Here is an 11811-nt window from a genome sequence, read left to right on the forward strand (position 1 = left end):
CACAAATCTTTCATAAAATTACTTATAACACTATTATTTTGGCACTACCTGCTATCAAGTTTTTGGACTTGATTTTCTCTATATCATGAAGGTTCTCGCCTTTTTAGATGATATTGCACTCCCAGATAAAGCGTGGGACAAAATTAAATCTTTTTTGGAAATCTAAATATTTATTAACTTTTTTAAAATTGTACAAAGGAGTTAACATGTAATAGACAGATTCGTTTACAATATTTAAGATTTGTGAAATAAATACAAAATTGCTTACATGTGTTTACATTTTTTTTATGAGAGATTTGTATAAGGGCCAAATACGTACATTTCTTTAATTAGAAATTTGGATTTAGGGATACTTGGATCCTGCAAGACATACAAATTGAAGAGTGCAACAATGAAAGTGTAGAGAATAAATTGCATAAAATATAATTTGAGCATTTTATGAAGAAAATCAATTTGAGCAAAGCATTATACAGTTTTTATGTAACAATGGTATAATGTCACTGTATGCAATATGGAAGAAACTACGATTGTACTAACGAAGAACATTGAAAGTTCAACGTTGGTATGGCATTACATTATTTAAACTAAGTCGTCTTGATGCTAATTAGCCGACGTAAATATAGAAAACGATGTATTTAAGGTACATTGATGGTTCCTTCATGCATGTTCCTTTCTCTCTGTAGTTAATAATCTACACGGCCCAAAATCAAGAAGTGTTAAATGTGAAAAAGCTTATTGGAGAAGCGTTTAGTTTCAATTGGAAAAAAAACAAATTATGCTTAAGAACTAGACTCACGTAGAACATTGGTTCTGCGCTACTGTCTAGGACATTGAAAAGAGATTAGTGCTTAACCTCTATATTTCTCTCAAATCATCAAGATATAGAAAGGTATGGTGCACATTTATATTGTGCAAAGATTTAGAGATATCGATGTAGCGTAGTTATCTCCTCTTCTTGAGACATCATGATTTCTCGGCAGTGAGGTTTGACGGTTCAGGAGGCGTTACAGTTTCCTCAGACGTTATTATGTGCTGAGTGATGAAGCTGTAGGATCTGCTAGTTTCTCTGAGGTGCTCCGCTCACTCGTCCTCCAGGTTTCAGTTTAACTAGGTAAATAGAGAACCATGACGAAGGGAAAAAATTCGAGTCTGTCGGGGTTTTAATTAAGCATGTTGATAGAGTTCTAATTCTGGAATTTCGAGTATCATTGGAAATCGAGGCTTGAGTTAAAACATTGAACTATTAAGTAAGAACTTTGTTTTTAGACTACTTTAATATCCTGGATGTTTTAAATCTGAAGTATCAAATTATAGATTAAAAGATGAGAAAGTCTTTAAACTAAGACAACTGCCATTGCATACTTTAAGTTGAAATTTTAATTGAATAATTTTAAATAGCATGTACATTAGTTCTGGTTCAAAAGGGTTTCGACCTTTGGAATCCAAAATGACCCGTGTGCACGTCCCTGCTCTCTGTATAAAAAGGATTAAAAATTCGTTTATAATGAAGGAGATCTGCCAGTCTTCCCGGGAACTTATGGAAATATATTTTTTTACCGTTATTTTCTGCTGAGAGGTGCAGCTATGGGATCCGCCAGATCCTCTGAGTTTCGCCGCTCATTCATCCTCCAGGTATCAGTTTAACTAAGTATAGAAAACAAACTATGAAGACAAGAAGAGAGAATTCTTATATTTCCCTTTGATATTAAAGCCCTTGGGATTTGAAATATAATATGTTGATAAAGTTTTAATCCCGGAATTTCGAGAATCATTGGAGTTCCAGACTTAAGTTGAAGCGTTTGATTGAGTAAGATCTTCAATTTCAGACTGATTTAATATCTTGGAAGTTTAATATTCTGGCTATCAAATTAAAGATAAAAGAAATAAAGATAAAGAAGTCTTTAAACTTATATAGCTGGCATTGTATACTTTAAGTTGTATTTTTATTGGAATTATATTCAATACATGTACGTTAGTTTTGGTTCAATCGGTTTTTCAACCTTTACAATCCCAATTGATCCGTGTGCACGTCCCTGCTCTCTGTATAAAAAATAATTGATGGTGAAAAGAATTCAGCCAGTCTTCTCGGGAACTATGGGAAAATATTTTTTACAGTTATTCTCCGCTGAGAGATGTAATTAAGGGATCCGTCCGATCGTCTGAGGTTCGCTGTTCGTTTTTCTTCCAGGTCTCAGTTTAACTAGGTAAGGAGAGACCCATGAAGAAAGGAAAAAAAGGAATATTTCATTTCCCTTTCAAATCAAGGCAGTCCAGGTTATAAATTCATTACTCTTTGCGATTTAGGCCGTATAAAAAGGCACTCAAACAAATTTAAATTGCATATACTTAATATTACATAACTTCAAGTCTTACTTTCAGAGGAGTGATATTTAAATTGCATATACTTGATGTTGCATAATTTCAAGTCTTAATTTCAGAGATGTGATATTCCAGATTAAACTTTTAAAAGTCAGAGATTAATTAAATTAGATTTTGGCCGTGAAAGAATTTTTTAATTTGAATTTTGAATTTCAGTCGTGGGGTAAGGATTCTTGGAATATTAAATAGACATAGCTAAGTGAGACTAGTGGAAAATTCCAAATCCTAACCCAATTAACCTTCTTGACCTCAGAAAAAGAAAAAGCACACTGACATAGAACAAGGTTGGCACGTGTTCCCACTGCATCTTGTTAAATCCTATATAATCTTTTTTACCGTAATTATCTGCATTGTGACTAGCAAATCTGAGATCTGCCGAGATATAGGACCGCATGTCAGCGATCGAGCGATTCCTTGTCTCAACCGGCTCCAGCATTCAGGGTCAGATGGTTTCTCGTCTAACTATATTACAAAAATTGCGATTTTAAATATATATGTGGAGGTTTAAAAAATTTTTTTTCAAAGCCGGAAATTATAAAATTATTTTCAATAATGAAAGAACAGTTCTTTTTTTGTTAAGTTCACTTTTAATTTTTTCCTTCTTAAAAATTTATAAACGCCCAATAATACTATCAGGAGTATTTGCAACTGAATTAAATAGAGGCATCAAAAATGTGCAGTTGAAACATGTCGGACATTTTATTTTTTGAAGAAATCATTAAATTTCATTACAATATATAACATATGAAAGGAAGGTAAAAATCTTTTTTCACTTTCACAAAGGAGACTGTATTTTGTGAGGTTTGTTCTTACCCTTTTCCTCAAGCCATTTAGCCAGGATTCACTCCTCATGTGTGAGAAAGTTGAAATTTTAAGGCAGTAGGATTATAATGAAAAATAGGATGGTTTTAAGAGCTTTCTTAATGTCAGATAGTAACATAAGTCAGCAAAAATAGGAAATATTTTAACTTTGTGACTATCACTGTTAAATAATCAGATAAGTCAGCAAAAATAGGAAATATTTTTATGTTTAGGAGTTAAAAGAGTAAACAATACTGACAGGTAGTAACATAAGTCAGCAAAAATAGGAAATATTTTAATTTCATGACTATCATTGACAAATAATCAGATAAGTCAGAAAAAAATAGGAAATATTTTTAAGTTTAGGAGTTAAAAAAGTAAACAATACTGACAGATAGTAACATAAGTCAGCAAAAATAGGAAATATTTTTATGTTTAGGAGTTAAAAAGGTAAACAATACTGACAGATAGTAACATAAGTCAGCAAAAATAGGAAATATTTTTATTTTTAGGAGTTAAAAAAGTATTTTTATTTTAGGAATAAAATTGGAAACTAGGATAGGAGTAGGATGAGTTAGGGGATTTAGGAAAAGGAGTTGGAAGATGGATGAGGTGTAGACGAAGAGACGAAAACTGAAAGACTAACCAGGGTTTTGCTGGAAAGGCGGGGGTACCCATGTGAGGGGGGGGGAGACTGTGCAGGGTTTCGATTTTGTGTTGTGGACATTCAGAAAAAAAATTAGCGTTTTGCTTGTCTCTGATATGACATGGGCGGCTGCGAGCGTTTCGCGGCACCTGAGGGCTTCAGGTCCTCGAACCCCCACAGGACTCTCTGTGAGCCTCAACACATTGGGAGAACCTAGTGCCGCATGGGATGGAGGGGCCCAGGGTTGGTTTAGGTCTGTCCATTACCGGCTCTTGACAACTTCCTCAGTAACGCAACCCCTTTCATCCCTTGGCAAAATTGCATTAAACCCTTCAGAACCAAAGTCATCAGACCGTTGCTCAGGACAGGAAAGGATCGAATCCTTGGACATGTGTAATGGCTCAGCATTGCCGCCTTCGGCCCCCCCTCCCTGCCCATGACACCGGACTCCCTCACAACTAAATCCCCCCCAGCACAGTCCCCAACACCCTCACCCTGTGCCTCACTGGGGCTGTCCAGCCTATCGAGCATCCCCTGGAAGTCTCCTCCACCTCCGCATGCAGCCTCCTCCACCTCCATAGGAATCAGTTTGTTAGACATTTCTCTGAAAAATATAATCATAGAGAAAATATATTTTATGATTTTAATGTAAATGATTATATCAGGACCTTTTACAAACCATTTAAAATGGTTTGCGTCATGTATTACTTGCATATTACGCATGCTTCTGAGATTACTTCTTACGAGTATTTCTCGAGAATTTTATTTTAGTTCTTCCTCGGTAGGACGCCACGGTTTGTTCCAGATTATCCGGATACAAGAAGAGGCCAACTTTTTTGTAGAAGGTTATATTAAAGTGAATAATATCTAAGTTTGTTGCCCTTGACTCATAACACGGACTGTTTTTTTGCTTTAAGTTACGCGGTTCGTCAGAATCATCCTCGAGGGAAGGATTCCGTACGAATATTATTGAATTCTTTCCTCTAATATGAAATTGGCTTAGCTTGCGCTGTGAAATGATTGAAATTCCTTTTTTTAATTCGGAACAAAATTAAATCTATAAAGGCGAGAATCTCAATTAAGACAAAATTTCTGTCCATAAACTTTATAAGACTGTGAACCAAAATAACAGTGTTAAAATAGTTATTTTCGTTTTTGACCTTATTTACCTGTAGCCTAGAAGAATTCCAACCCAACCACCAACTTCAGATATTAAGGCCACAATATCATATGAGAAATAAACCTTTAACAAAATGCTTATATTAGAAAGTGAAGGGTTATGCATCAAATGTGTTAAGATGTAAGGTACTTTCCCAAGTGGAAATTTTCCAAGGGCTTTTTCCCAAAACGTAACTTCCCAAATGTTCACTTAATGTAACTTTCCAGAGAGGTGACTTCCCAAATTCACATTTTCCTATATGTAATATTTATAATTTAGCTCAAATCTAGTTTCAGACTCAGCCACCGCCATATACTATCCTATCCTAGTTGCAACACTCAACTATCTAGCCCATTTTAGCCACCCACCCCCACTGTAGCTTGCTTCACCTTAGATCTAATACTCTGAACTTTTGCCTCTGTGGTCCCACAACACTAGACTCTGTATACTTGTGTAGATTGTAGACTCTTAGTGGACTACTATCATGTTGACTTGTGAAATATAAACTATCAAAGGTTTAACTTTTAAAGTGCAGAGCTCTGCCTCCTAGTCTATCCTTCTGCAGCATGCACTTGGCTCAAAAGGCCATTCTAGCCACAATGCCTGGTCCCCTGACCTGTATTGTAACTTGAAATTATTCCCTGATGGGAATGATGCTACTATTTCTTTCTGAATAATTTGTGCATTTGGAAAATTTCCTAAGTAAAGTACACACACCATTTTAAGAAATAACACATGTTCATCAATCTTCATATCCAGGCAATCTGAATTTAACCTTTAACTGGCATATATTGCAGACATTATATGGCCTATTTCATTTTTTGCCGCCTTAAAGTGAAAAATTACAGGAAAAAAGTTGTCTTGGTCTCATTTCTAATCAGGCCAATTTATAATACAGGATTATGTTTAGTTTTTAGTGAATTAAATCATATGTAACAAAAATTATTACTGAAGCATAGAGATATTTGGGGATAAAATCCCATAGTATATTGCAACAATTAAATACCTTATTCAGGACTGCAAAGTCTGGAAATTTTAGATAAAAATCTTGTGAAATATTCTTGTGATCCATGGTTTTCTTTTGATAATGCCATTTATCTATCAATTTCTCTTTACTATATTTGATATTCAGCTGATTTGTTGGATATTCACATGTATTTGAAAATTCAGTTGAAGCAAAGATATGTTTTATCCTTTTTAATACATCATTCTTAAGGCCAGAGGTGAAGTTAGTTGTTTCAGTTGGATTTAAAAAGCTTGACTTCACATTTGCTTGTTGGCTTATCCATGACAGAACACATTTATCATATGTTAATCCATCAGTGTAAGAGCTTTGGATAACTTCAGTTTGGTTTAGAATATTCATTTTGAATGAAGTGGAAGAAGAATAAATATTAACATTATCTGTGTTCAAATAAGTAGTTGATAGATCTATGATACTAAATCCTTGTCGGGAATTTTGATGCAGCATCTGACCAGAAATGTGCACATAGCAGATTAATTCTTTTTTAGCAATAATTTTTATTTGGTCAATTCTATTGTTAAAATTCAACTCAAGTGTGTGACATGTTTCAAGGTATTTTCCTCCAGTCAGAATATTTATGGAGTTGTCCATGAAATCTGATGATAAATCCTTACTAGCATCAAAGAGAATGTTTTTTTCTCCATTTTTAAACCAAACTTCTAGTTTACTAATCTTTTGATACAGTTTTGTGTTATTATTCCAGAAATTTCTATCTTCCCCAACATATTCATTTCTTGAGGAATAAACACTTTCCAGGGAACACAGTGAAATACTCATGTTCTTGTAGTCTGATACAATCTTGATGTCAGAACCAGTTTTCTTTTCTCCCAATTTTAGACAGGAAGAAACAAATATAACAGCTATCATTGAGCACCCTAACATTAGCAATCCTCTTGATAAAAAAGTTTTAGCTTTCTCTTGAATTTTCAAAGTCTTCATTAGCAAATCAAAGAAGCTTGTGATTGAAAACCCTATTAGCAGTCCCATCCAACCACCAATATTTCCAATAAAAGAAATGAAGGAATAACTCTCCTCAAACTCAGACAGACATACTTCTTGAGGAATTGTAACATAGTAAGCAGCATTTTCGGCATTTAAACCCCGTCCTTCCAGTATATTATAAAGAAAGCTAACAGGAGTGGTAACTATTCCTACCTTAACCTGTGTACAAGGCACATTGCATGCAGTAGAGACTGATTGAAAAATATTAAATGCATCTTGACTTTCGTTAAAAGTTTTGCATCTTGGCAGTTTGGTACTATCTTTGCTTTCATTAATTTCCATGAAGATTGGCAAACACTTATGTTCAAGATGCTTTAGGTTAGTATTTAGTACACAGGTATCATAATTATAACTCCTTGTACTGCACATGAAGGATGGAGATGAAATCATTTTAATTACTGATATCTGAACTTGCATGTCATAATGCTTTAACTTATGTATATCTTCTACATCATTTCTGAGAAAACTCTGAAGAAACTCTCCCTCATTGTGGATGAAGACATATAGATCTAAAAATACATTTAATTAGGTCTTATTTGTATACTCACAAATGTATGGCATTTATAATCCAACCTTTGACATCCTGTGGAAAGAGTCGAAATTTTGACAACTTTGAGATACTTCTGTTCCATGTGTGACAAAGAAGAATGTTATCATCAATATATGGGAACATTTTCATCCTGAGGGAGAAAATATGTGCTTGTCAAGAAATGGAATTTGGTAAAAAGTTAAAGTACTATATTTTTGGAAAATCAAAATGTGACAATTAGAAAACTGCGAAGAGAATAAAGTCTATGTTCTACTTTTCTTTTAAGAAATGATCCTCTTCATTAGAGATGGATCATTATCACTTGTTTTACAATGATAGTTTTGTTTTAAAGATGTCAAAGAAAAAAAAAAAAGTTGTTTTTTAAAATAGTCTTTTAGTTTGTCAAAGATTGTTTTTTAATTTTTGATGATTGTTAAAAACAACTCTTTGTTAACGAGGGTTAACAGTGACCCTTTGTTAACAATCCTTAACAACTTTTTTTTAGACAAAATACAGGTTTTGGTTGGAAAATATTGGGTCATAAAATGTTCAGGTTATTTCTATTGATTGTTAAAAAAAACCATTTAACAGATAACATAAAACTCAGATTAACTGGCAAATTTTTTTCAAAAACTATTGTATCTTTTTGTTTGTTTTTAAAGGTCAATGCAAGTGGTTTGTTTGTTGTGACACATATTTTTTTTACAATATGTGTTTCAGCCACTTTTATAAAAGTAGTTAATCTATTTGTTGCATAATTAAAATAAAAAGAAAAGGACAAAGAACAATTTGAAATTATCATGTGACTATATTGCTGGAGGGCCACTTAAAATTATGTTGACAATCCATTTTATAATAACTAAAGGAAATTTGACCTGAAAGAATTCCCACTGGTTTTATTAAAAACGGGCTCCCAACTTCCTTCATCATTTAGAATATCAATCTTGTAAATGAATTCAGTTATTCTGTATAGGATATAAGCATTATCCATCATTTCTAAAAATGAATCTCCATCTGGGGAGTAGGGAGGAATTACTTTTCCTGAGGAATACCATTGACATTCAGACTAAAATTAGAACAGTATTATCAAGAATTATGCGAAATTTTTGCTGGAAACCCTAGCTATTCCTCTGTTGTTTTTTGGAATTTTACAATCTGTAAAAAGGTTGGAGCAACTGTAATATGAACCTTTTGCAATAAAACAAAATATCCGCAATATGTATTTCAGAAAAAAACACAAATTTAGTCTTACTTTAAACCAGTATTTTGATAAAACCTTTCACGGACAGTTTCGCATTTCTTTGGATAGGCAAGTTAGATAAAACTTATTTTGAGACATGTTTCACCTCTAAATTGTCCTTCGCTGCGCTCAGGACAATTTAGAGGTAAAACACGTCTCACCCACGCAAAATATTCCCTTGAATATAAACCATTAGATACTTTTCCCGCAAAAAAAAATAATATCCCGCACTTTCTAAATCAGCCGTACATTAATAGTTAAATTATCATTTTGCAATTATCCAACATTTTCTCAATTCCAGCATTAGTGGAACCTGAGTCTTTAAGGAATACCATTGAAAGTTACAAAACAGTTACAAAGTTAGTGTTACAAACAGTTTCTGTTCTAAATATCAACAATGAGGAACATGATCTTCATGAGCTTGAACCAGACTCCTATCCTTTACCTGACCAGCACCAATGTATTGATTGGGATGGAAAGTTTATCAAGGCAGTTTGAGAATGAAGTAATGCAAAGATTATAAGAAAATCCATGCCAAGCTAAAAAAGGACTATAAAACGAAAACATGTTTTTATGCCGTTGAAAGTTTGTCTTGTATATAAATATCTACAAATTTTATATTAAATTAGTTTTCTTGAAATAAAAATAGTTTACCTCAAAACCATAGAATGGATCCCCAAAATCAGCATGGAAATAAAAATCAAATACAGCCATAATAATTATGGATGACAAAATGGAACTAATGAACTGAAAACTATATGTAGATATAACTATAGGTGTTAGGTACTTACTCAAAGGCTTTTTCCCAAGGGCAACTTCATAAGTTGCAATTTCCCAAGTGTGCAATTTCCCAGGTGTGCAATTTCTCAAGCAGTAACTTCCCAAATGTATATTTAAGGTTAGGTCAGGCAATGTGGAGAATGCAGCCTCGAATGGGCTCTGGGGCTCAGTTCTGAAGGTTTGGAAAGTTGTTGCTGGGAAATTTCCCCCTCAACTTTCATAAATTTGCAACTGTTTATAGTATTACCCATTACAATTCATATATCTCAATTGGTTACCAAAAGTTAACCCTTCAACCATTATCTATTAAATTTTCAGAGTTTTAAAATTAACAGTTCTGTTTTGTTTAAGTGAGTAAAAAGTAACCTTATTCATATATTATTGACAACTGTGATATGAACAGTCATTCAAATTAAGGCCTGATGGGTAGGGACAAAAATATGTACTGCTGCTAATAAATTGGAAAATACCTATTGAACAGTCACCAACTCTTAGCTTTTTACAAACAGACAAGCGCAAATCAGGTGCTACATCTAAAAAAATTTCATTGAATAATTGTATGGCAAAATTGTGTCAATTTTTTTCTTCAGCTTTTGGGCCACAAACCATTTTGCAACATAATCAATAATTTAATTATAATCAATATTTTAATAAATATTATCATCTAAAAAAATATTATTAAAAACAACTTTTGACTTTCAGTGTAGTAGCAGCATAGTTTCTCCATACCTATTGTTGGTTTGATGGTCTCCTGGAATATTTTTGGTTCTTTGATGAACAGTTCAGTTGCAGTATATCCTTCCCAAGATGTTATACCAATACAAACACAAACAACAATTACCTAAAACAGTCAAACTCAAACCTAGAGCATTGTATGTCTGTACATCTTTCAATCAGTTAACAGGTCAAAAAATAAATCAAACATTCTGTTAATGAAAGAAAATTTTTGCAAATTAAAAGATGAATCCGATAACAAATGGCAAAATTCCTTAACTTAGAAATAGTTGATGAAGGAAAAAGAACAGCAAATATTAAAAATCAAATAGATGTTTTTAAAATAGCAGCAACCTTTGTCAAATTTTAAAATTAATTTATTAAAATTACATTGACCTTACAAAAAAAAAAAAATCTTTTTTTACTGTAATTTTTCACACGTTGATGTTTTAGTAGTTGTTTTTAATTTTCCTTACTATTTTTAGATGCAATAATTGTTAATGGCTTCATTAGGTATATCTTGTATATGTTTTGAATGTCATTAATAAGATTGATATCATTAACATGTTGTAAATTAAAAAAAAAATGGAAATTACCATTTACTGAAAGAAGCATTAGGTTTTAGCAAATAATTAACAGATATATGAAAAGTATGATTTTGAACTATACCAGTTTGAACAAAAGTCTGAAAGTGCTGAACCCAAACAAAGGGTTCTTTTTCATGCAAATATCCAAAGCTTTTCTAATATATGCAGTTTGTGTAAATACACATTGATAATAAACTACCATTGATAAAAGGTTTTACTCCAAAGACTCCAAACCAGACACAGTTATTTGCTTCCCATAAGATCTTAAATAGTTTACCTTTAAAATCCTTAGAAATTGTAAAAATAAAGACTTTGATCTTTTAGTTTTCTTCATTTTAGGAGATGTGTTGATCATTTTATAATATCTAATATATTGAATAATTAAAGAGAATATTTGAAAATGAAGTTTGGTATCATATTTGCTAGCGAACAATATTTTTGTAAACAAACTAAAAAAATTTGGAAGGATGTTGTCATGAATAATGTGTATTTGCTAAATGAATCGATTAAGAACAAAAGAGAAAATCTAAAAGAATTTGCAATCATTCAAAATGTTCTCGTTCATTACACAGAACAGTTTTAAATGGTTTCCATCTTGATTGAAGTACTATCAAAGAACCCCACTAAATTGGAGATCATTAGATTTGTATTAAAGTGCCCCAGATTTTCATTAGATTTACTCCCCTTGATTTTCAAAGGAGACCTCTTAATTTTATTTCATAAACCTTCCTTTTTTTTCTCTGAGTTCTCTATTGGAAATCTATGGGTCTCAAATGAATATCTAGAGGTAGCCAATGAAAAAATAATGGTCTCCAATGACCTCTTGGGGTCCTTGATGAGACAGCAATGGAAATCTGTAATGAAATTGGGTCTATAATAGTAATAGTTTTTACATTCTCAAAAATCTGCTATACATCTTGTTCTTAAACTTAGGTTACATAAAGAAAAAG

General features: G+C 32.7%; 1 protein-coding gene and 1 long non-coding RNA gene across 2 annotated transcripts; both read right to left on the reverse strand.

Annotated features, from left to right (window-relative positions):
* Positions 1 to 323: 323 nt before the first annotated feature.
* On the reverse strand, positions 324 to 3548 carry LOC111713861 (uncharacterized). The gene is made up of 2 exons (XR_002767813.1): positions 3193 to 3548; positions 324 to 2841 (listed from the first exon to the last, which is right to left on the reverse strand). It is a non-coding gene; the product is annotated as an uncharacterized LOC111713861 (long non-coding RNA).
* Positions 3549 to 3552: 4 nt separating this feature from the next.
* Positions 3553 to 11179, reverse strand: LOC111713860 (uncharacterized). The gene is made up of 9 exons (XM_023488826.1): positions 11139 to 11179; positions 10290 to 10401; positions 10031 to 10093; positions 9435 to 9657; positions 8416 to 8606; positions 7585 to 7691; positions 5992 to 7520; positions 4996 to 5069; positions 3553 to 4430 (listed from the first exon to the last, which is right to left on the reverse strand). The coding sequence occupies exons 4-9, from the start codon at positions 9492 to 9494 to the stop codon at positions 4076 to 4078; spliced, it is 2316 nt and encodes a 771-aa protein (XP_023344594.1). The 5' UTR covers positions 9495 to 9657; positions 10031 to 10093; positions 10290 to 10401; positions 11139 to 11179; the 3' UTR covers positions 3553 to 4075.
* Between the last annotated feature and the right edge of the window lie 632 nt (positions 11180 to 11811).

The sequence above is a fragment of the Eurytemora carolleeae genome, unplaced genomic scaffold (assembly GCF_000591075.1).
Source record: "Eurytemora carolleeae unplaced genomic scaffold, Eaff_2.0 scaffold1490, whole genome shotgun sequence".
In the NCBI taxonomy this organism is placed as follows: domain Eukaryota; kingdom Metazoa; phylum Arthropoda; class Copepoda; order Calanoida; family Temoridae; genus Eurytemora; species Eurytemora carolleeae.

What these genes read in the sequence shown, in the direction of transcription:
- LOC111713860 (XM_023488826.1), bottom strand. Translation starts at nt 9,494, where the DNA reads ATGGCTGTATTTGATTTTTATTTCCATGCTGATTTTGGGGATCCATTC. An exon ending in ATCCATTCTATGGTTTTGAG is followed by an intron (nt 8,607 to 9,434) that starts GTAAACTATTTT and finishes TTCTAATTTTAG; the next exon opens with TCTGAATGTCAATGGTATTC. An exon ending in GGAATTCTTCTAGGCTACAG is followed by an intron (nt 4,431 to 4,995) that starts GTAAATAAGGTC and finishes TATATTTTTCAG; the next exon opens with AGAAATGTCTAACAAACTGA.